We start from the raw sequence: 25,564 nt of genomic DNA on the forward strand, positions 1-25,564 counted from the left end.
GATTCTCTGGGATGCAGACTCTCTGGGATGCAGAGCCAGCTTCACAGTTATCAAGAAATATAGATGCAAAACTTTCTGTACCGTTTGTAAAATGAAACTAAACATGCAAAACCACCCATTAAATATATTCAATATAATGCCAAAAAATATAGAATCACAGAATCACAGAATATGCCGAGTTGGAAGAGACACATCGGGATCATCGAGTCCAACTCCTGGCCCTGCACAGGACACCCTAAGAGTCACACCATGTACCTGAGAGCATCGTCCAAACACCTCTTGAACTCAGTAATCTCACCATCTTTTCCTGTGCTATCTGCTGTGGGGGACAGTGTGTGAAACTTGATTTAAAGCAAGATATTCCTTGATTGCAAACCTTAATTCTTGTCTTTCAACCTCTTCCAGGTTTTTAAATGCCTGGAGAAATGTTTTTGGAAGCACAAGGGTGTCCTCTGACACCTCTTGTATAAGTTTTATAAATTTGCCTACCTTGTAGATTTACTGCACCCCTCATGCATTTTTCTTTAAAATTCATGTGCTAACCAGCAAAAACAGGCTCAGTCACCTTCCTGGATGTGGGCTTATGTCTGCTCTTGCCTTTCAGAAATCTCATGTCTATAAGAAGACCTTGCAAGCCTTAATTTACCCCATCTCTTGTACAACCCCACACAACTTCGAGGTGTGGACAGCCACAACTCCTACGTACTGCTACGAATGCGAGGGGCTGCTGTGGGGTATTGCACGGCAGGGAATGCGCTGTGGGGAATGTGGAGTCAAGTGCCATGAGAAGTGCCAAGACTTGCTCAACGCTGACTGCTTGCAGAGTGAGTAGTGGCCAGTGGAGTGTGACTGTCCGTAAGTGCTACCAGAGCTTTCCTAAATGTACTGGTGGTATCTCAGGGAATCAATGAAGCTGCAGTTATTAGAGTGACTGCATTTTCTGGAAAGATGCCCTTGGGCTGAGCTTAGCCCCATTGCCCTGTGGACACAGACACCAGTGATGCAGAAGAACTTTGCAGAATTATGGTTGATGTGCTTTAAAAGAAGGTTTAATTCTTGACTCTTTCGTGTCTAGTTGTTGGGTTTGGCTGACTTTTTGTTTGTCTGTTTTGTTTACTCTCTTTTTGTCAGCTCAGGTGGCGTGTCTGCTAACATATCCTGCGTGGAAGAGAGGCAGTGGGCTGGGTGAATAGGGTGTGAGGGTGAATATTTTGACATTTGTTCAGTCCCCCCTGCCCTGGTATCCCAGTCATGTTGCTTGTTCCAGCCATCAGCCTGTGCCACTGTTTCAAGCTCTTCAGAGCAGCACTGTGTTCCTGCTTAGGGGATAGATTCCATGACTAAGCTTGGATTCTCTGTTTACAGGGCAGATCGGGCAAGGGTTTTGTCTTTTTAACAGTAGATCTTACTGGCTGAATTACTGTGGGAACCTGGGGCTTAGTCAGCAGAGGTGGTGGGTCTGATACAAAGGTGGTATTTAGGTGTGTGGGCAGTATTTCATCTTCCTGCTAGCATTTGTTTATTTTGTTGGTTTCTTTTATTTCTGAGGTGTAAAAAACTAAGCCATCTCTTCAAGGAGCTCTGTGACTTTGCAGAATAAATGAGACCTTACACAAACAAGGGAGAACTTTAAAAGAAATTTGCTTAAAGAGAAAAAAAAAAGGAGAGAGAGAAGTATTCATTTAGGCATCTGCCTTGGTCCTGTTATTTTTGTTTGCTTGTAAAACTGTTTCTTAATTTGGTCTCAAATTTATATTCCTGCTTGAGAGCAAAATATCTTGGTCTAAATGGAATAGAAATTTCTGCCATATGTGTTAAATCTTGAGTAGGAAGGTGGGGCTGTTTCTGTTCACTCCTGCTTTTCTTGTCATTACAGCTTGATGGACTAAATCTAAGAAATCAGGAAAGTTTCTGAAGTATAAACATATTTCTGGAGTATAAGCAGACTTGCAAATGCCTGTGAGCATTTAGTAGTTATAGGAACACAAAAGTCTTGTATCTGCCTCAGATTGTAGTTGTTTGGGAAAGCCAGGCTGGATGACCCAGCAGGGCATACCAGTGAATCATAGGTCACTTTTTTTTTTCCCTTATGGCTTTTCCTAACACCACAAAAGGATGTTGTTTGTGCTTGTATTTTTGATGTGTGCAGTGTCCTAAATTTGTCACAGTTGAGACTAGGTCTATTTGCAATGGCTTATTTGTAAGACACATCTAATACTGGCAGAACTTCTCTGTCCCACAGTTGCTTAGTGTTTCTGGATTTGTCTTCGAGGGTTACAAGGTCAGTGTATAGCATTAGAACTGTTGCATCATTGGCACCTTTTTGTGACCAAGGAAAAAGCTGTGGTGTTGCATTTGGTCCAGGAGAATGTAATTCAGTCATAATTTAGTTTTTTGACACAATCTGTTGCGTACCCAGCATGTTGAAGTGTTGCAATGGAGTTGTGATATCTCAGTATGGGGAAAATGCTATGGAGAACAGAGGAAAATTAGGTTTGCGCCAGCAGCATGGGGAAACAGGTACAAAGCTGTTGAATAGAGCAGTGATCATGAAGTTGAAAACAATAGGAACCCCCTCCTACATTTAAGAAACAGATAATAAGTAAGGGGAAATAGGTTCCTGTAGAGAAAGAATCCACGTTCAAGAAGGGAGAGTTCAGGCTGGGCTGGGTACTGGAGGGAGTTCAGTAGTAATGGGGAAAATATAAGAATGTCTTGGGAGAGGGTGGTATGAATTTGTTAATCTTTCAAAAGAGAGGCTTGGCAGTGGGGAACAGGAGGACAGGAATCATGCTCTTTCAAAAAAGTAGAAATAGCCATATGAGATCTGTCCTTATAGAATGTTTCTGAAGACATGTTGTGGAGCCCACGGCAGAGGTGTAAGACGTGCATGTAGGGCACCTGCTATGACTCTGGCTTACCTTACAGATGTCCATGGCCTAAAGCCAAAAAAAAAAAAAACCCACAAAAAAAACCCAACTGAATTTGCTGTAAGAAAATTAAAGGTAGAAGTAGAAGACAACTTCAGTGACTCAGACACCCTGAAAACTGGGAGTCTCTGAAACAGTCTCCAAAGAATAACCATGGGGAAAGGTTTTTTAATCTCCAGCTGTAATTACATAAGCTTATGCAATGGACTGTGGGATGTGATTATGGCAATAAGTCTGTGTTTTTCCATGAAATAGAAGAAACAACTGGAAATTACTCTACTTTTCGTATTTAGCAAAGCATTAAGAACTTGTTATTTTATTTGGAGGGTTGCAGATGTTTTCACATTTTCTTTCTAAATGTAAACTCAAGATAATTCATCGTGCAGAGTTGTAGAAACAGAGAGGAAACAACTGAGAGTACACTGGGCATAAAACATCTGAAACATGTAGAAAGGTAAAACCCAACCAAGCAAAAATTTTACTTAGTGAGTTATTTGTAAACTGTCCAGCATCATAACAAGGAAGACAGAGAAACTGTGAACCAGGGTCTGCAAGATTACCCACTGTGGGTGTAGTGTGTATAATTAGCTGGGACAGAGATGTAAAGCAAACTGAAGATGGTAATTGTGTAATTAAAAGACAAAGAAGGTAGAGGACAGTCCTGGGAGATGAAGAAGATGGTGGATTCAATATGTGAATGTGCTTCCAGAATGGGAAAGCAATTGTTATCAGTACTAGAAATCTATTAAAAGACATTTCCAGGCAACTCTGTTCTTTGCTTTGGCATGTTCGTGCTAAAATCCTTTTAACTGGAACCCATCAAGAAGAAAATTGAAGAAATTCTTTTCTTTTTTTTTTTTTTTTTTTTTTTTATAATATATGTTTGAAGAACATAGTCTGTGCAGAACACTGTCTAGCAATTCTGGTGGACAAACAACAGTTTAGAGATCCAATAAATTCAAGATTGAACTTTCTTGTTTACTGAACTCAGGAGGGATTTTTTTTCCTAACAGAAGCTTTATTGTTGCTGTTGGCAAAAACCTCCAAACATTCTGAGGACGTATCTTCACTCAGGTCTATTGAAGGCTTCCAGAATATGTTGCAACAGAGTAAAATGAATTTTCAGACTGGTGACAAATGCAATTCTATTGATTATACCTTGATGCCTCAGGATACATCTTCACTTCAATCTGTGTAATTCTTCCAGAAAATGTTACATTGGAGTAAAATGAATTTTCTGGCTGGTTACAAATATACTTCTATTGTCTATGCCTTAAAATTTTGATAGACACCTGGGATTTTATTCTTTACAATCAAAATGTGCTGTTTATCCATCTCCTTTCCTTCTGGTCTTTCTGGGGGAAATAAAATATCTCTTTCCCCAAGTCTGTAAGAATTAAGTTTGGTTATTTCTTCTGAAGGTACTTTTCTTGCTCTCCATATTTTTAAGAAACTGAGTCTCTGATACACTCAACAAACATGTGGGACTGCACTGATGAAATACTCCAATTCAGCAATGCTTTGTTTCAGTTTGAATCAAAACCCATTTGCAGACTGGTTCGGCAGGGCTGTTCCATGAACTGGTGGAGTCTGAAGTGCAGTAAACTGGAACCAGCCACCTGGTTTATAGTATTGTGGGCACTCAGAAGTTATTATTCTGATGATAGGGCTCTTGCCTTTTTATCATAAGCTCATAAATCCTTGCTCAAGGGACGGTGCTCTCTTTTAGCCTTCTGCTATTCTTGAAAGTAGTGGAAATCTCTGCTGTATGGGTAATTTCCTTTCTTACTTGGCTGAAAAAGGGTAGAAGGATGGTCTTTAACATCCCCACAGCATGCAAGGGTTTTGGAAAAGGAATTTTTTCTCTTGCCTTGAGCATTGATGTAGTACTAACTAAATTACAGTGGGTTAGGCAATGTTGGTATTAAAGGAAAATTTGGGGATGGATGTGTAGAATACCAAGGAACAAATGCATAGAAGTAATTATGTAGAGGGTGGAAGGGAATGACATTATGCTAGCAAGATCCCAGTAAAAGAGGCCTGTACAGTTCAGGGCTGGCTTTTGAAAAACCAGAGTAATCCGTGTCTATAACTGTGTCTTGGTTTTTTTTTTTTCGTAGTTATGCTAATCTCGTCCTCAGTAGATTACAGTTAAACATGAGAAAAGAAGTTGTCTTGGGATAACAGAATGTGGTCCTCTGGAGATCTTGAAAATGAGGAAATGAGATCTCAAGCTTCAAACTGCTCTTAAACATGAAATCTGTAGCTTTATCTCCAAACCTTGGAGAAGTTCATACAAGCCATCAGGTCTGCATTAGCAAATACCCTGCTTTTGAACTGTTCTGGCTTCTGGCTTGTTGGTTCACCTCTGGTGTTGTCCTGTGTTTTTTGACTCGGGACTGGAAGGCAGCATGTGTGTTTGTTGCTTTTTGGGTGAGAAACTTGTGTGTATTGTACTCTGAATTCAGAGGCTGCAGTCCTGAGACCAGGTCAGTGAGTGGACTATAATGAGACTGATTAAGTCACTCTGTGATAATCATCTTGGCTTCTGGGTTGAATGATGATTAGACACCATGGTGATGAACATTTGTTTGCTCCCAAAGTTCTATGTAGGAAAATATTTGCACAGAGGGAGGGAGGGATACCTTTATTTGAAACTTGAATATCTATTTTAAGTTTCAGGAATATATAATTTCTAAGCATTATCCGCCTACTGAACAGCTGCCTTCAATCCTGCCAGTGTTGCTTTCTTGACTTTTTCATGTTAAAGCATAGAATAACAGCACTGGTGGTTTACTAATAGCTGTATCAATACAATTCCCAATATAGACATATTTGCTTTCTGTTTCCAGTCATAAATTCACTCATAATTCAGTCCTAGAAAGGAAGAGAGAAAGAAAGCCCAGAACCATTTCTGTAGTACCGTACACATTACTTGTATATTCTGATGCCTGTCAGTTGCTATTCACAGGACTTGAAAAGCTGATCCACTGGCCAAAACCCTCTTTGCAGCTTGAAGAAACGCAATCCCAGTCCAACAACAGGAAAAGCATCCTCTGCCATTCAGTACAATGACATGTTTTGGGTTTAAAACACATCCATCATAGTTAGTTAGTCCCCCAGTGGTTGTTTTGGGAACTCTCTTGGTTTTATACCAAGAAGCTGATGTTAAAATTAAGAAAGAGCGTGTTGGTGAGACAGCAGAACAGACATAGTCTGTTCTTTATTAGTTCGAATTGTTAAATAAGGTGTCTGCAGCTCAGGCACAGATCAATCAGGGAAGGAAAAATGGAGCTGCCATATCTGAGCAAATTATTTGGGCTGAGTGGGGAAGCAGCATGGATGGAGGTGAGGAGTTTCCTCTGAAGGCAGAGCCAAGCCTTAGAGGTGACTAAAGTGAGGGCTCTAGGGGTCTCTGTGACATGGCTTACATGCTCTGCAACCCAGGGTGCCCTGGACTGCTGCTAGGCTTGCAGAGTGATAAATCCACAGTGCAAGGTCTCTGCAGGTTGTGGGGATGTTAAACGTGTTTTTAACTAGAATTCCTCCATTTGTCCAAGTTTGCATTCTAAAGCATCGTTTGATGCTTCTGGAGTGTTTGCATTAAGGCAGTGATGCAGACCATGCCACCTCAGAGCTGTGGTAGTTCTTGTCCCGCCTCAGTGATGGACAGTGAAACATTTATATTCACAAGCTGCCTGGCTAGTAATTTATTTAGACAGTCATGCAGAAATGGAGCATTCCTCTTATGCATAACACAAACCCTTAATGTTTGAATTAGGTTCTTAATTTCCTTAAAGTCAGAAAGGTCAGGGCACAGCTGGTTTCTTTGGATCACGACACATTTCAGAATTCCGGCTGGGAAAGGCAAATTGTTCAGTTTGGCCTTTCCTGATTTCCCAGTAATTTTCTGTAGCTCTGCATACACAGTACAGAGTCTACCTCCATCCCCGGAAGACCTAGTTCTGTTAAAACTGAATAGCACTTCTTATCTGAAGTTCAAAGTATAGCCCCCGGTATCATTTTGGTTTCATATTCCTTTAATAAATGTTAGGTTCATCACCGGTGAGTAGAAACAGCGGGGACTGCGTAATTAATTCCAGTGTTTGATTTCATTTCATCTTAAGCCAACAACAGGAAACTCTGGGGCATGTACATTTTATTGTACTAAATTAAATACTGAACATCAAGCCTCTAGTAAGAGAAATGAAAAAAATACTCAGGTAATGTAAAATTATGGCTTGTTTTACACCCAGGTCCTAAATAGCATGCCTTGTTATGCAGTGTCCTTAATGAACTTCTGACACTTCAGCAGTCCCAGTTTGTTCCAAACTGTGTTTTTGTTCTCTTCGGTGTGGATGGTGGAAATTATAATAGAGTTTTGTTTCTTTATTGAAGTGAATTGAGTCATGGTGAAAGGTGTTAGAGTGAAGGCCCTAGACATGGGTGTCTTCAGGCAGCACTAGTCACTGGGCACCCTGTTGACAACAGCCTGGTGACAAGGTTGCCTGTTACGTTGTCCTGCTGGGGGTCCTGTGTGAGTGTAAATATAATTTTTTTTCCTATTTAATTTATACCCGCTGAAACAGTTTCATATGCAAAACTGCAATACCTTATACTATAGGTGCTCCAGATATCGTATTTGCCCACTTCTTCTGGTTTTAAGGTAATTTAATTTTGGTGAACACCTGAATGAAAACAATTTTTCTAAGACTAAGCTTGCTTCAACTAAACTATCCTGGAGAAGAAAAACAAGGAAAAGCACATTACATTAAAGAGAAAGATTATGATTGAATGTGTTCATGAGACTTTTGTAGCATTTTAACTTAATCCAATTCAAGATCATAACTTGAAATTGCTGCAGACACTGGGTAGAGAGGCAGTGTGAATAATCTTGTGTTCCTGTTTTTCATTTCACACCTGAGTTATCTTCTCTGTTAGCTCATGTCAGTGCTTTCATTAATGCATGTCTCACATCTGACACAATAGTCAGTCTTTAAATTTTGACAGTAAAAATGACTGTCAAAATTGAGTAGGAAGCAGTCAGTTGTGGGAGTAGTCTTATCTCATAATGTTATAAACTTCTGAATTTTGTAAGCGGTATGCAAGCGTCCAGAGGCTTCTCTTTTTCCAGATTCTTTTGAATAACTATGCAGTTACAGACTCTGTAACTCCCTCTTGTGTTTCCAGCTGCTGGATACTGTTACTAGTGCCCCACGCCTATGATGGCTCAAGGTTTCAACTATTGAATTTGCTACGTTATAGGTAATATACCTGTGTAATTCTAGAAATGGATGATTTGTCTCCATACAAATTGATAAAATAGAGTGGCATCCAGAGAGGCACTTTTTGTGTCTGCAGCTTGATGCCTGATCCAAACAGGGTGGTTCCAGCCACAATGAGAGAGAGGTTTGCAGTGACTCTGTGGTGAACAGGGAGTCGTGTGGCACTTGTGAGTAGGAAATGCCAACAGTGTTAAGCCATCTGAACTTCCCTTCTGTGGTGCTGAAGTGCATCTTTGAGACAAGCTTGTAGATACTATTTGTAGTGGGGGTCCTATGTCCTCTTCTTAGCACTTGCCCAAGCAGGGATTTATTTATTCAAAGCAAGATGAGGAGAGCACGGGGCATGCTGATATCTGCTGTAAGAGCCTCATTTCTGAGTCTTCCTCAGCTGTAAGGGTATTAAATCAGCCTGTTGTCAGGAGAACAATCTGATCCCAGGTTATAGAGGAACCATCCCCTCCCACCTCCAAATGGTCCAGATTCTCTGTGCATATGTTGAAGTAGGGGGCACTGAGTGTAAAAGTCAGTGTAAAAGCAAGGAGCCATGGTGTGGAGGGTAACTCGTAGCTTTGATCCTGCTGTCCAGATTCAGTGAAACATGATCCTGTGCCTGTTTGTTTCTGATGAGCATTGCATGTTTCCTGGTGCACAGGAGCAGCAGAGAAGAGCTCGAAGCATGGAGCTGAAGACCGAACCCAGAATTTCATCATGGCAATGAAGGATCGCATGAAGATCCGGGAGCGGAACAAACCAGAGATCTTTGACTTGATCAGAGACGTGTTCTGTGAGAGCAAAATGACACATGCTCAGCAGATGAAGACAGTGAAGCAGAGTGTGCTCGATGGCACCTCAAAATGGTCAGCAAAGATCACGATCACTGGTAAGTGGGGGAGTCATGGGTTCTCTTGGTCTCACTCGGGAGCCTAAAGTTAGTGAGCCTACAGTTAGAGAGAGTTGGTGGGAAGGCAGAGAGAACTGAGAGAAAGGGCTTCTCTGACCTGTGTCACCTTCTGGTCAGTGTACATACAGGTAGCAGATGGAGATGTTCCTACCTCAGGCACTGTAGTGTGCCATGAACTGAGGCTCATCAGAAACGCTCTCATGAGTGATATTCCTCTTTCTCTGGCCATTATGAGCTGCTGCTTCACAGGGTGTTCAGGCACATTGTCTTCTTGCATGGTGGTGCTAACCCTTCTCTTTTCCTTTCAGTGGTGTGTGCTCAGGGTCTGCAGGCCAAAGACAAGACTGGGTCCAGCGATCCGTATGTAACCGTTCAAGTGGGTAAAACGAAGAAGAGGACAAAAACGATTTTTGGCAATCTGAACCCTGTATGGGAAGAGAAGTTTTACTTGTGAGTGTTCTTGACTCTCACTCCCATTTTACCTGTTTGTATGGTCTATGCTTTGACAGCATGTCTTCTCTGTCAGAATACATTCCCACATCACTTGTAATCTGGGATGGTTCTATTTTCGCTCTGTGTGTGTGTGTGTGTGTGTGTTTGTGTGTGTGTTTGTGTGGAGGGCTGACATCTTTAACAATGTATGTAGTGCACACCTATTTATCCCATCTGTCTTCCTTTTGTATATACAAATTGTCTGCCTCCTGAATGCTTTCATACTGATGTTTCTAGAGAATGCTAGAGAGAAAGAAAAAACATTTAAGTCAGCAACTATTGTTCCTAGCTAACAAAATTCAGTAACATTCATGTAAAAGACTAAGCAAACTTCCTGTGACATGTTGCTGTGACCTGCTACTGGTGTTTGGCAACAAAATTTGAAGGCAGTTAGTTGTCAGTTATCTGTCATGCCATCAGTCTCTTCTTTCAGTTTTGGAAAATCAATTTAACAATAACTTGAGGGAGTTATTGTTTCTTGAGGGAGCTTTCAAGATGACCAAGGTATTGATGTGTGAATTGAAAGCAAAGAGTGGAGGCACAATTCTTTAGATATGAGCTATATTCAAAATACATTGTTCCATCCTGCTTTTATTGAATAAGTAAACAGTATCCTCAAATTGTCATCAAAAGCTTTATAAAGCAAAATGCAGACATGAAATCAGGCAAGCGTTTTCTGAAGATTCTGGGTGATTTCATTTGATCTGAAAGATCTTTATTTCCTTTAAGGTGTAAACTCTTCCTTTGTACCATCTCATTCCTTCCTTTTTTTATTTCTCTGTTCTTTCCTAAACTGCTTGTGGGGAGATCTCTCTGCAAAGTGTTTGTGTTTTAAAATCGGGTTTATATATCAGCACAGCTTTGTCTTTACAGTGTACAGTACAAACAAAATTATTTTTAAGCAGTTTTGAGCTACTCAATAACGTCAGAAAAATCTTAGTGCTATTTTGGGCTCGTAAGCCCTTGACTTTATTCTTAGTTTAATCCAAGGTAACATTGCTGCTTGGTAAGTAGTAAGTATGCTTAGGTGCCATTTGAATAACTCTAGTCACAATAGCAGTAAGTCTGTGTGGGAGCCTTAAGGACCTTGATTTACCGTGCCAAGTAGTTACCATGGTATTTGCAGTGTGTTCCCTTCTAATTTTAGGAGCTTCAACAAATACTCTGTTTAAAGATAGATAGCAAAACGTGATAAATGTCACAGTTTTAACGGTGCCACTGTTTAGACTTTATCGCCATGTCTGTGATTCAGCAGATAACATGCTGTTGGGCTTTAGAGTTGGTGCTGCTTTCTGTCTTGCCTTGGAATACCAGGAGGAGATGCAGGGAATGAGCACAGTGTCCACACTGATGGCAGAAGAGCATTCAGTACTGGATTCAGGGTGTCATTTCATGAGTAGGTGTCAAAGCTCATCTTCTGCTGTATGAGGAGAGAGTAATTTAGAAGTGTGCAGCACTGGTCTTCTACACGCCCAGCTTTCTATTTTGAAATTATGGACCTTTTTGCAGCTTACAACTCTTAAGAAAATTCTAAAATTTTCTACCCCATAATGAAATGGAAATTTAAATCAACATATGCAAGCCAAAAATACCCATTACATACCAAGCTTTTTTATAAGAGATTGTCAGGACAATCAAGGGATTGTCAAATTTAAAGGCTTTGGCAGGGGGGTGTCTTTGATTCTCAGAATGAAGTTAATTTCTTATAGTGAGAGAAAAGTGTGTTGGTGGTTATTGAAAGCCTTGCAGTAATTTGGTGTTCAAGATGCTTTAACATTTCAACTGGAGCAAGAGGGGTCAGGTCAGTTACTAATATGCGTGTCAGCCATTGCTGTTCCTTTTCTGTTTGGTTTGGTGGACTTGTTTGTAGCTGGTGTTCATTAGGCCCAGTGCCTTTTATATGAACACAATCCCAGTGTCTTTTCAAAGGTTGGATATAGAGCCAGAAATCTCTGTGCATCAGTCATTATAATTATAGCATTGTTATTGTAATCCATGGCATGAATTAAGGCAGACTATGTACAGCTGAGTGATATAGTTCTTTCCACAGACTCGGTGAAGTTTATTAAAAGCAGCTTAAACAAGTTTTAAATTTTTAAGGCAGCAGTAGCCTATTTCAAATTGGGTTTTTTATACTTATGCGCAGTGATGGATGGAAAAGTATATTAACTTAAATACCTCTTCCTAAAAATGGCTTTGTTCCTTTTCCATATATTCTCAGGAAAAAAAATGTTGTGGTAGGCTTGACCCAATTTGGGAGTCCGGATTTAGAACCACATTTTAGAAAAGACAAGGTTGAAAGCACTTTGGGTTTCCATTATAAGTGCTATTTAGGTCATTACTAGCCTGTGTAACTGTAGGCATCTGCTTAGATTAATGACCAGTTCTTTCCGTGTATTTCTGTTGCCTGAGCAAGTGATTTCCTGGTCCTGCTTCTTTCTGAAAATTATCTCTCTGTATGTTTACATCTATAGCTTTAGGAAATGTGTTGTTATGGAGAGATTTTTGTATATTTCATTGGCGTTTGAAGACCTTTGAAAATATAAGGTGTTGATTTTTCTGCTAAGTTCAAAGTGTTGCCAGTTTGATGCAGAGTCTCTGCATACATGGTGCCTGGCAGCAGGAAGCTTGATGGGGAACTTCAGCCATTCCTGCAATACAAACATGTTGTTCTGTGAGCTCGCATCCTGCTCCCCTTGGCTTTACATCCCTTCCCCTTCTGCAGTAAACCCCAATTTCTTTCCTCTATTTATGATGAGTAGGCTTATAGGTGGCTTACTCCATTTGCCATGTGCATTTCTCCCCTGTGCACTCAGCTCTCTTCCCTTGCCTTTAACTCTGGCTGGACAGAAGGCAGCAAGTGTCCTGCCCGCAGTTGGATTCCAAGTTGTCTGTATGGATTGGTCCATGGGAGCCAGCTGGCTGCAGGCTTTCCAGGGACAGCAGCTGGCTTGGGTTTCTCTCCTCCATCTAGCTGTTATTTTTTCACAAAACTTGTTGGAATGTAGAAGCTTTCATAACAAGTCTGTGTAACTCTCATTTCCTTAGGATGCAGTCCAGTGATATTAGAGGGAAGCTATTTTTGCCATTTTTAGTGAAATTAGAACAAGACAGTAATTCCCCATTTAGATGTGTTTTGGACTGTCAGTGGAAATTGCAGGGTTCCTGGCATCTTTTTTTTATAAAGGCTGAAGCTGAGCATCCATTTGCATGGTTTACAATAGCAGTCAGCATTTAGAAGGATAAACTTGACCACAGGACAGAGTTTCCGCTCCAAAGGGAGAGCTCTGGGCTTGTTTGGAGGTTGCTTGTCTGTACCTTTTATTCAGTCTTTAATGACTATGAACCCTACAAGTTACTGGATTCAAACAGGATGTTGCTGTTTTTCTTGGCCTGGGTGCAAAACTTGTTCATTTTAGAGTAATACCCCCTTGAAGTTGGATGGTCTGAGTACAGCTGTGTCTGAAGCTTTGCATGGTGGGTGCGAAATCATTGCCTGGAACAGATTACATTGTCACTGAACAGTTTGCAAGAGGCATGTTTTATTCTTTCTCACTGCAGAAGAATAACTTAGTTAAAACAAATACAGTGCCTCCTGCAAGCAGATAATCAGTATTTTACTAGGACATGCAGAGCCCACTTGATACACGTTCCTGTTAATCCTTTGGGAATGGTGCTATTGCTCAGCTAACCACTGACTTGTCACATGAAAGATTCTATTTGGTTCCCCAATTTTCCTTTCAACTGCTGAGCCTCTTGTCAAGCTCAGCATCTTTCAGTTATCTCTGTGGTTATATGTGACTGTTCCAGAGCTGTATTTTAGACTTCCCCTTCTGAGACCACTGTATTTATAGATGTCACTGCAACTCTGCCCCTCAGCCTCCCTTCACTGTGTGGCAGGGGCCATCCAGTTTTTCTTGCTTTCTTTTTTCACCAGGTACCACAGATACTGAAACTGGCACTCTGATAAAATACCACTTGTTTCCCTGCTCAGTTACCAATGTGAGACTTAAATTTGATCTTAGAGTTGAGGTCTTGTGGCAAGCACCTGTTGGAAAGCTGAGTTAATGTAACTAAGAATGTAATGCTCAGAGTCACTTTATCTGCTCTCTGTAGTTAGAACTGCACCGTTAATTTGTCAGTCTGTGTTGTAGTGTTGGGTAACAGCAAATGATTAGACTTGTTCCCCTAAGAAAAGAGCTTCATGCCAGTAAGAACAGAAAACTCATTTCTTTGTTCTTAGCAACAACTGGCTCTCAGGGCATATTATTGTGCTGTCGTGCTTAACTTCTAAGGTGCTAAGGATTTTTCCTCCATTCTCTTACCACTCCAATTTTGCCTGTGGTGTTTTCTCCCCTGTCCTTTTTTTCTCCCCAGTAGAGGAGTCTTGTCACTGTTTTAAAGCGAACATATTCTGAGAAGTTTTCTGCCTTCCATTCCCACTGAGGTTGGCCACAACAGAGCTGCCATGTCATGACACTTCATTTGAACCACAACCAAATCTTCTGGCTTTTTCAGCCACACTATTTTCCCAAACAACTTTTTTCCCTGCTCTCTCCATATGTTGTTATAACTTTTTACTGCTTGCAAAACTACTCCTTCCTGTCTCATTTTCCAGAAAAATCTCTTCTAATTTTTTTTTAAGCTCTGCTCCTCAGGAACAAAGCTGTCCTCCTAAAATGATCACAGGTCCTAAAGTCTTGGCTTCTGCTCTCTGATCCATCTGCAAGCAGCTCTGCACTTTCTTTCTTTCTTTTTCTCTGTCATTGTCTGAAATGTCCACTGCACCAGACTGTGAAACTTTACAGGCCCTTCTTGAGAGCTGCATCAGCCACGACACTGAAAGGAAACTGCTCACAGAATATGGACATATTCACTAGACTGTCTGAACCATAAATATTTTTTAATATCAACACACAATAAAATAACTTAATTCTGGGCTTCAACCTAGCTTTAAATCTGCAAGATATTATTGCTTCCTTTGGTCCTTCACTTTCACTGTCTGTTCTTGCTTAAATCTACTTGTTCTGTTTTGTCTTTATTAGGCAGTCAGCTCTACAAAGCAAAATTAGCAAATTCAGCACAAATGTTGTTAGGCTTTTTGGCTTTCAAAGGATGATTCACTGGTTCAAAAGTGATGTTCTGGTCATTTTTAGGCTCTTCTCCCTTTTCATTCTCTCCACACTTTGGAGAGACAAAGCACATTAAATACTCTGTCCCAGACCCCTGACATCATCTGAGCCAATTTGGCCCAACATGGGCAGAGATCTCAGAGCTAAGAATCACTTTCTACATTTTTTTTTTTTTCAGAAGTTAGAGCTGGATTAGAAGGATGCAAATTACTAACTTCATTGTGGGAGGAATTATAGTGTAAATTCAACAGTTGCTTGTTCTGTTTAGCCACCAATATACTAATTGCTGTGTGTGTGGGCATGTCACTGTGTGCAGAACAGAATTAACTACAGCTTCGTGTGCTCGCGTGCTTCCCCTCAGCCCAGTTGCTAGCTGGGCCTGGGAAGAGACCCAAATATTGACAGTGCAGGGGATGTGTGTGGGTACTGGGGCTTTGCTGCTGGGAAAGACCAAAGTGGTAGAAGAGAACGGAGGTAGAGAGTGGGATGAAGAGCAAGTCAGCAGAACCAGGCTCAGCTGCTTCCTCTGCAGCAGCCACTGGCTTCAGGCAGAAAAAGTTCATGGGGAAAAAAAAAAATCACCATTTATTTGTTTTAAATTTTTCTTAAAAAATTGATGTGCTGTTTCTGGAAAATATTACTTTATTTGGTAGCTGTAAGTGTAAAAGTGGCACAATTGTAAACACAAAGATGATATAGATAGAAAAGAAAGAGGCAATTTTTGAACCGGGTACATAGCAAACGTGGTTTCCAGTCTCTTGCACTCAAGAGGACCTGAAAGCATTTGGTAATTTCTTCCTTTCATTGGGGTCACTTTCCTTTTCTGCATCCTCTTGAGAAAGCTGTGGGAGCTCGGCTGTGGGAGGGTGGACAGACGTATGTGTGCACACAGTGAAATCAAGCTTCATAAAAACATAGCAAGAAGTGGGGCAGGCATCTTGAGAAATGTGCCAGCTCCTGTATTAATGAAGGGGAAAGCTTCTAGCAGCAGAGCTTGTTAGCCAGTCTTATAGAGTCGTGATGCTGTCACAACTTGGAAGCTATGTCATTAGTTAGAAAACCTGCTTCCAGTCAGCAAGCCCAAATCTCCCAGTATTCCTGGTTCTGTTTTGGGGTGCTCTCTGGAAGGTAACATGTCTGGATTTGACATAACCAAAAGCAAGGACTGTGGTTCTTACAGACCTAGATGTTTTATGGTAAGCCACTAGCTCAAGGCTTTCAGCTGCTGTGAGCAAGTGATAAAGCTCACTCTCTGGCATGGGACCAGTATAAAGAATACAAATTGAGCAGTCTCTTAAAAACAGCAGAGAAAGGTGTGGTAAAATAGAAGCTTCAGTAGCTCAGTAATTGCTACTGTAAAGTTTCCTGTAGCACTTAGCAGTGAGTTATGCTGCTGTAGTCGAGTGAAGGATGATAGCCAGCCACCTCAGGAGCGTGGGATGATGCATGTGGGACTGCCTAAGTTAGATTTAGGTCTGAACAGTGAATGTTTTCTTTAAGGAAAGACCACTGGTAGCAAAGAAACAAGATCAAAGCAGTCCTAACAAAGAGCTGTCTTGCCAGAAGGTGAAGTCTAAAGAAGTCAGGACTTACTGATGCTTTGTAAATGGCAGTGTGTGCTAGTCTGTGTTTTTAGGCACCCATGCATTTCTGAACACTGAGCCTCTACAAAACTGCTAGGCTGTACATTAGCACACCATGTCAGAAAGAGAGGATTTCTTTAACATGGTTACGCTGTGTTGCTGGTAAATATGGCAATGTACTCAGATAAATTTGAGAGCTACAAAGAACAGCAAGTCCAGGAATTCCCTGCTTTTGAACACTTGGCTGCATGATTTTGTTAAGGAAGATGTTCTTGCAGTAAAAAAGGAGGGAGAGGAGAATAAAACCGGGAGACAAACATAGAACCTCTTTTCTCCTGAACTCTAAATACAGCATGGATTGTGCAGCAAAGACAGGGAGCAGCGATGTGCTCTGTCCGTGGTCAGAACTGCATGGCATTGCCTCTGACTTTGTCCATATAATTCCCAGCCATCCCTCTCTACTGGAAAAATCAGTAGGAGCTGCATGGACATCTGTTAAATGTTGTCCTGAATCACAGTGGTGACAATAAGAGCCCAAATGGTTTCTTGTGAGAGAGCATGCTTATACCAGTCACTGCCACATCCTATTGACCAGGCTTAGCAGATCTCTTCTGACCCATTTCTTCTTTCTCCCTGTTGCTTAGCAACAGATGCAGCATGTTAATGTTAAAAAGGCTGGAAAACAGGCCTTCAGCAGCAGTTGCCTGTTTTCATAGGTTTTATTTGCTTGAGGGTAGACATTTGTAGTGGTTATGGTGAGTAATCACCCTTGTCATGGTCTCATATGAGCATTCAAATTGCTTTATTGCATGCCCTGTAAATGAGCAGAGCTCTTATAATACAGTTCTCTTGCCCACTTCTGTCATCCAAGAGCTTTTTTGGATCTACAAAAGGTGTCTAAACACCTAAAAAAGAGGGAGAGTCTGCAAATTCTGCCTGTGCATTAAACTGGAGGGTGTCAATTCATCAAACAGTAAACTACTTCTCTTAATGGAAATGTCTTTATTGATCTGCCCAGAGCACAAAGTATCAGTCTTAAGCTGTGAATAACGGGCAGAATCAATTCTAGTAATTAAATGCCAATGCTGTAATTACTGTACCCCACCCTTTCCCCAGGCAGTACGTGTATCATTTGGTTGTAATATATTGTGCATTCATACACTCCTGCTTTGTGACAATCTTGAAGTGAGATCTACCTCCACCTGAGCTATTTATCCTATTTTTAGAAACCAGCATGAAGGGTGTGTGTCACAGGCCTTGACTGTGCTGTCCTAGATACTGCATAAAGACAGGTAGCCCTCAGCACCTACAGCTGAACAGGAGGTCATTGATGGAGTGAGCTACTGAAACCAGTGCAACGCTCATCATCATTTTGGGGGGGGGGGGCATTTACCAGTTTAGCTATCCCCAGGTTTCTTTCGGCTTCACAGTCAGCTGTGAGGAGAATTCCCAAGTTTGGGGAGCTGCTGCTGACAGTGAGGACAAGCAGGAGAGTCACAACCACGTAGTAAGTGTGAAGTTGATGGCTGAGGTCAGGGCAGGGCGGTCCTTCAGCTTGTGTCTGGAGTGCAGTATCTGCCATGTCACGGGAGCATTTAGAATGCACCAAGAGGTTGCTGAGTCGTTCATACCAGACTTTTAAATAAACAGGCATTGTTTACATTTTGCTAATAGATTTTGGTAATATATCCCTCTAATGCTGGATGACTGGGTCAAGAGGAAAGCAAAGTGTGCCGCATATAAATGTTGGCTGCAGTGTGCGCTCTTAAAATTGCACTTCTTTTGTTTGCAGTGAGTGCCATAATTCCTCTGACCGGATCAAGGTGCGAGTGTGGGATGAAGATGATGACATCAAGTCTCGTGTCAAGCAGAGACTGAAACGCGAGTCGGATGATTTCCTGGGGCAGACAATCATTGAAGTTCGTACTCTGAGTGGAGAGATGGATGTGTGGTACAACCTTGGTGAGCAAGGCTTTTGGGGCTGAAAATGCTACGCATCGGTTTGGGAATGTTTGATAGCACTTGGATGCATGTGGACAATTTGCAAGAAAGGAAACAAAAAAAGCTTACATGGTTTCAAAGGACACATGATCCCAGTTAAGATGAAGAGGAGCGTAACATGCCAGAAGGTTGATGGGTTTTTTCTGTCAGGCATTGAAAAGTACAGTGGATGAAATGCTTGGAGCAGGACTCTATTCCACCTGTGCTGGAGGCATACTGCCTTTTTACATACATCCTTTTTTTTTGCTTTTGTTTTAACACAAACATTTTACCAGACTATAAAACCACCAAGTGCACTGCACTGGGCTGGCAGGTTGCTGAGACCTTTCCCAGTGACTGTTGAGGAAAGTAGTAGCAAGTAACCAGGTGGTGCTGAGTTGACAAGCACAGTAATAGTCGTAGGAGGTCCAAAATCATCTTGATAGGGACAGCCAACAATTCCCAGGAGTTGAGGGCTATATGAAGTTAGGGAAGAATTCCACATCATTCAGCCATGTTCTCAGAAAAGGAATCTGTCCTTGGTGGTTCTAGTTCAGCTGACTGAATCCAAGACCCTGTAGCACATTTGCTGACAGGAAGGCTGTCTTATGTCTAAAAATGTACATAGTTCTAGCTAGATGTGTCATATTGAGGGTGTATCATGGCAGTTGTTTTGCTGATGTCTACTTAGTATTCAATGTTTTGAAAGAAAAGGGAAAGTTTTCTCTGAGGTGACTCAGCCTGAGCTTCCAGCAGTTTCTTTACCAGTGTTGTCACCCCAAGATGTCTGTGCTCTGAACATGAACGATGCATATAATTGCTGATGTTTCTTCCTTCTAGAGAAAAGAACAGATAAGTCTGCAGTGTCCGGGGCTATTCGCCTGCAAATCAGTGTGGAGATCAAAGGCGAGGAGAAGGTGGCTCCGTATCATATTCAGTACACTTGCCTTCATGAGGTAAGAGATGAGAACATCATCGTGTTCCTTCTGACTACTGAAGAAGCAATTTTCTGTCATTCATGTGCTTGGAATGTGCCCCTTTGTCCTAGGTGAGCTTTCCTTTCCCTCCTATGCAGGCCTGGTAACACAATGACTCATCAGACCTGCATTTGTCAGAGAGGCAAAGGCAGCTTTAGGCTGTCTTCCCCATGCTGGGGGCTGGCTGGCTCAGTCTGTCCCATGTCACAGCTGTGCTACTGTTAGGCAGAGATGAGGCACTGGATCCACTCAGAGCCAAATAACCATGAGTTTAATGTGGAGAAACGTCTGAAATTCCTTCAGTGATGTTTTCAATGTGTACTGTATCTATGTCTTTCTTTAGAGGAAGCGTACTAAAATGCTTTGTAAGTAAATTATGATTGTGGAGGGCTTTGTTTCTGGCTGTTGAGTGACACAGATACTGGTGGTATAAATTCTTTGTGCTGCTGCACTGGTGTGTATTTATGAGCAACTATTTGGGGAAACAGAACTGTGCTGTTGGGGAACAGAAGATCAGATGAGGTTACTGGGTACTGACCTGTCTCAGGATGGGCTGAACTGGGCAGGCAATGCTGCAGAAGTTGAAAGAAACCCAAAGATGACTCGGGAGAAGGACTAAAGGAATAACCTTGTCTTGGAGAGATGCATGGTGCCCAGTCTATCTATGTCAAAGAGAAGGCAGGTGGCAGGCTGAGACTCTAAGTGCCTGAATAAGGAAGAGTAGTCAGAGCCCTATTTATAAGAATATCCTAAAGTCCAGTGACGTTTAAGTAAATTCATCTTAGACAAGAAGAGCAGTTGCATCACAGGCAGGATTGTTCATCAACAGGAACAACATTTATGGATTATTTATCCAGATGCTGGGCTGGATGAGTCCTCTAGTGTCTTCTGGCCTTACTAAGTAGCTGTCTACTGGACAGATATGGAGCACAGAAAAAACATTACTAGGCTTCTTTTAGTAGGCTGTGTTGTCTCCTTCAATACATATTTGTTTTTTAATTTGATGATGGCTTCTGTTTGGTAAGCTCTTTCTTTCTTTTTTTCTTTGAACATCCATGATCACTTGCTGCTGTTTTTTTGCAAATAGGTCTCTTTCTTAAGCATCCCCTTCTTTCATTTGTGTATTCTGAAATGAAGATGATTTACAGCAAGGATAATTTAATCAGGAAAAGTAGTAGTGTAAAGCACAGTCCTCTAGCTACTAATGATATCATTAGACTTTTGCACCCCTTACTGCAGGGAGCCAGCTGTCTGAAAGGCTGATGAAACTGCAAGTGACTTGAATTTGAGGATTACTGAGAAACCCACTGAGCTGATTGTGCAATTTCTGCACAGCAATGATAGCTGAAAACTTTTGTAGTGTTAGATAAAGTGAAAGGTTATGATGAAAAATAATGCAAGTGTCTAGTTGCTAGGGGTGATCTTAAGGGTATCCTTCTCAGAAGAAAAACCCCTCTTTGGATTGTTCTGCTGTATAATAATAATTACAATGCTGATACAGAGCTGTAACGTCAGCTAGTTTAAATAGGTTGTCCAAGAGATATCTTTCCGAGGACAGAAATGTGTAGGTTTCAGGAAACTAATTAGTGTGTGGTTTCAGAGCACTGAAGCACCGTTCTGCATTGTTCACAATGTCTGCTGGACAAAGTTGTAGGTCCACAAGCAAAAAATTCAGCTATGAGCACTCAAGAAGAAAAGAAGGCAAAAGCAGAAAACACAGAATGGGTAGGAGGAAAGAAAGAGGAGGAGAACAAAGAAATTTGTGTTAGTGCCACCACCTCAGCAGTTCCAAGATCTTCATGAATCTTGTTTAAAGGCTTCAGCAGCCTCACACACAAACTTATTCCCTGCTTTGTCTTTCAGAACCTCTTTCACCATCTCACAGATGTGCAAGGAAATGGGGTGGTGAAGATCCCTGATGCCAAAGGAGATGATGCCTGGAAGGTGTATTTTGATGAGACAGCTCAAGAGATCGTGGATGAATTTGCGATGCGTTACGGCATTGAGTCGATATATCAGGCCATGACGTAAGATGCGTTTTGTGCGCATAATTGGTGTAACTAATTGATGTGACTTTTACTGTTTAGATGATGAAGTGTATTGGTAATGGAAGGTTTGGCAGTGACAGCTGCTCCTTATGGGGCTTGCTGCGAGCCTGTCTCTGAATCACCAGTTTCCTCAAAGTCTGGAAAATAATGTTTGGCAAAATGCTGGAATTAAGCTTCTATCTCAGCACTTTGTGTGAACACCTTTAAAACTAATTCCAAGGAATTACAGCAACTTCACTAGCATAAATGACTGTATTTTATTATTGGTGGCTGAGACATTCCTGTTTTCAGACTGTCAAAAATCCCTATTTGAGAACTCTTCTGTTAAAAAGATATTGCTCAGGGTTCCCACTGAATATATCTGATGATGTGAGAAGGGATGAGGTATTGTGAAAGCATTTGTCCTACACAACTGTTGCAGCAATTGTTACAGTCCTTTGAAGTGACTGATTTGCCAGATGCTGCTGAAGGCATTTTTAGAAAGTTTGAGTAATGGAGACACTGATTTGTCCTCTTTGGAGCTGGCTAATGCAGTTCTTCATCTTCAAAGAACCTTCTCCTTGTCACTATACTTTTACTTGGATTTGGTATTAGTCATTCTTCTTAAAGGCTAGTAGTGATGTGCCTAGCTCATTTCTTATTTCAAATGTAAATATAGAGCAGACAAAAGTGAACTCTTTCACATTAGAAGCAGAAAGTTTTGGGTTATGGGTGCATGGATAAGGTACAAACTGTACTTATGTCACCTTGCAAGCAGCTTTTCTGCCTATTGGTTTTCTGCCTATTGGGAGGTTTCTCTGGAGATCTAGTCACTACTTATAGCAGGACTAACTTGGAAGTTGGACCAGGCTGCTTGGGGCTCTTTCCATATGTGGAAAATTTCCAAGGATGAAGGTCTGCGACCTCTCTTAGCTCCTGTCTTCAGGCTGTAGTGCTCTGGGGAAGAAATTCCTGGTTAAAATCCAGACTGGAAAATCGTACTTTGAATTGCTTATGCTGTAACTGGAGCATATTGCTGCCTATCTTTTAGTCTTCCCTCTAAAAGGATTTTGACCTGGCTCAGTCTTCTCCCTAAGTGGCTGCCCAGAGAAATGGTGGAATCACCATCCCTGGAATGTTCAAAAACATGTGGCTGGGGCACTTAGGGCCATGATTTAGTGATAAACATGGCCATGCTACTTTAGTGGTTGGAATCCATGGTCTCGGAGGTCTTGGCCAACCTTAATGATTAATTCTATGTTTCTAACCTTCCCGTCTCTGCTAAGTAGTCAAGACACTGATTAGATCCCTACTCCTCACACTTTCTCTTCTTAAAGTTAAACAAAGCCAATTTATGTGCTTATATATATTTACCAAGTGCCTAAATGACCAGTTGGTACATCTGTATCATGTAGCAAGCACGACTGTAAGAGGGTAAATTTTGGCTAGATAAAAGGAAAGAATTTTTTACAATGAGGATGGTAAAATACTGGATGGACAGGTTGCACAGAGAGGTGGTAGATGTCCTATCTCTGGAAATGTTCAAGGTCAGAGATTTTGAGCAAACTGGTCTGGTTGAAGATGTGCCTGTTCACTGCAGAGGTGGACTTTTAAGGTGCCTCCCATCCCAAACTATTCTGTGATTCTGTGAGTTCCTTCAGGAGAAAGCTATATTCGGAAAGTAGCTTCCAGGTTTCCTTTGGGAGCTCTGAAGATTCCAGCTTAAAAACGCCTCAACTCTCCTGCCTGTTGGAATGAACTTTACTTGCCCCCCTCCCATAGTACAAGACCTCTTAAGCTCTGATTACTTTTTACTCCCCTTATGTCTAACAGATTTGCTTTGATTCTTTAATCACTTCATGAGCCTAGGTGCTCCTGGCATAATTTTGAGATTTCCTGAAGGAGGGTCCTTGCATTTAATGAGAGAATGGGAAAATGAGTGGGCATGGTTCCTGCAAGCTGGAAGGGTCAGCCATAAGGAATCACATATCAGTGCAGCACAGAAATACCAGCGTGTGTGCTCTCTCTGTGCTTCTCTGAGGCAGCTGCTGCTGTGTCATGTCGCCTCAGAACCCATGTCTGCCTCAAGCAGCAGCAAATTATATAGATTACCTTGTGCCAGCCTTGGTTCTAGGAATTGGCATCAGGACCCAGAATATGACCTGAGTCACAAGCTGTTGGCAACAAATAGTTGAGAAGTTGTTTTATGATCTAGAAAGGGCTGTAGTGAAGGGGTTTCTCCTTTTGAGCTGCTGTCTGGATGGCATCATTCTGAAAAAGGCTCTGAGATGCTGGAAAGCTACATAAAGGGATGAAACGTAACTTGCATCTGTTTGTCAGTGCCCGCCAGAATAAGGGGTCTATTAAAGGGATAAAGTCTAGCCCTGCCACTCAGAAAAGACCAGAATGACTTACAGAACTGTCCTTTTGCAGGCATTTTGCATGTCTCTCCTCTAAATACATGTGCCCAGGCGTGCCAGCTGTGATGAGCACCTTACTTGCCAATATCAATGCTTATTATGCACACACCACTGCCTCCACAAACGTGTCTGCTTCGGACCGCTTTGCAGCCTCCAATTTTGGGGTATGTTTGCGTGTTTGGTGATGTTACAAATGGACTTCTGTAATTTCCCCGTGGTGCTTCCACCTTTCAGTAAATAACTTCTGTTTAAGGAACATCAAATCTGTGAGGAGTTGGAAGCAGTAAAACTCTTTCTGACTACACAAAGAGCATGGGTTTATTGTCATCATCATCACACATTTTTGATTCCAATCAGTGTAATGCAATGTGATGCTTATTCTTTATGTTCACATTACACTAGGGCACAGATGGTATGGAATGAGCAAACAATACTAAGCTCAGTCTGTTGATGCTGTTGGTGAAATATACCATGCAATCTAGTAATTTCAGAACTTTGTTTTTAAAAATAGCAACAGCTTTAAGCAAGGAAAAACAAACTCGAAGCCACAAGAAATGTCTATTCCTCTAATGGTTAAAATATTTTTTACATAACTTGTGGTGGAGTTGAGTATGCTAGCAAAATATTTGGAAAGGCTTATGCTTCCCATCAGATTGAGAATTTGCAAATAGATTGAGGAGGTGTTCACAATGCTGAATCAGAATCCAGTGGAAAAATCTGACCTCAGAAAGATATGTCACAAGAAGCCTATAATACTTGTCACTGAACTGCTTGTCACTGAACTAATAGATAAGGTCTTGGAGCTGTGTTATTGCTCTGAATTAGACCTCTTTCTGCTGTACTTTATTCGTCTCTGAATAAATATTTTCTCTTAAATACAAGTTTGATGTAAATTGCAGGCTAGAAATCAAAAGGGTTTCTCTTTTGCCTCTACTTCAGAGTAATTATGGAGTGTTTTTTCTGACAATTCTAACATTACACAGACTTCGGAAATAATTACAGTTTAAAAGTAAATCCAAGAATTGAAAGAAAACACTGTTTCCACAATGCCATGTGTCCACACTGCTTCCTCCTGCTCTCATGAGATCTGACACTACCTGATAGCCTGCTGCTTACTCTGAACATCGATTGGACAGTGATGATATGTGATGTTTATTGGTGTTCTCTGCTCAACAGAAAGAACGATTTGTGAAGCTTCTGGACCAGCTTCATAATTCACTTCGGATTGATCTCTCAATGTACAGGGTGAGTGGGAATAAACAGAGTCCTTTCAGGCATTCTGGTGGGCAGAGGGGAAACACACCGTTTGGATTTCTCATATGCTTCTAACTTTTTGTGTAGTTTGTGTCATCAGGAATTGTCATGACAAACTTGTTATTACTCAAATATACCATTTAGTTTTCCTCATGGACAGAACTTAAGTCATGTTTTTTTCTTCTTTTATAACTTCCTCAAGCCTTCTGAAATAATTTGAGGATTGTGAACTGTGCTTATCTCTGATACTCTCCCAGAAATGGCAGTTGGATTGGATTAAATTATTTTAGTTGCTTTTATCAGCTACTTCAGGTATCATCTAAAAATGGAAAACAGAGTTGTTCTCCCCTAGTATGACAGAAATATTTTAGAGGACCCACAACCATGTTGTCAGTTATTCGACATTTGGCAAACTCAAATCACTGTCCCTAGCTCTGGATCTACAAGATGTATTGTCAGATTTGAGACTCTCTCCTCTTCAACATTTTTTGATGACTTTTAAATGTTGGCATTAATCTAACAGGCTTCATAAACCTTCTGCTTTCTTTCTCTGCTACTGCAGAGTCAATATAGTCTTATCACA

The 25,564-nt window shown here is 41.2% G+C and overlaps 1 protein-coding gene across 9 annotated transcripts in view; it reads left to right on the forward strand.

Moving 5' to 3' along the window:
* The window catches only part of UNC13B (unc-13 homolog B), a 208,215-nt gene that overhangs the window by 128,182 nt on the left and 54,469 nt on the right, over positions 1-25,564 (forward strand). For all 9 annotated transcript variants that reach the window (XM_027906490.1, XM_027906498.1, XM_027906507.1 and 6 more), the window contains 8 exons: positions 605-824; positions 8,868-9,095; positions 9,425-9,566; positions 18,116-18,285; positions 19,144-19,259; positions 21,144-21,307; positions 23,741-23,891; positions 24,904-24,972. In XM_027906490.1, the coding sequence (XP_027762291.1) occupies positions 605-824; positions 8,868-9,095; positions 9,425-9,566; positions 18,116-18,285; positions 19,144-19,259; positions 21,144-21,307; positions 23,741-23,891; positions 24,904-24,972 (1,260 nt within the window). The remainder of the gene's footprint in view (positions 1-604; positions 825-8,867; positions 9,096-9,424; positions 9,567-18,115; positions 18,286-19,143; positions 19,260-21,143; positions 21,308-23,740; positions 23,892-24,903; positions 24,973-25,564) is intronic.

This window comes from Empidonax traillii, unplaced genomic scaffold (assembly GCF_003031625.1).
Source record: "Empidonax traillii isolate 1590-97213 ecotype Southwest subspecies unplaced genomic scaffold, ASM303162v1 scaffold26:size2357266, whole genome shotgun sequence".
In the NCBI taxonomy this organism is placed as follows: Eukaryota; Metazoa; Chordata; class Aves; order Passeriformes; family Tyrannidae; genus Empidonax; species Empidonax traillii.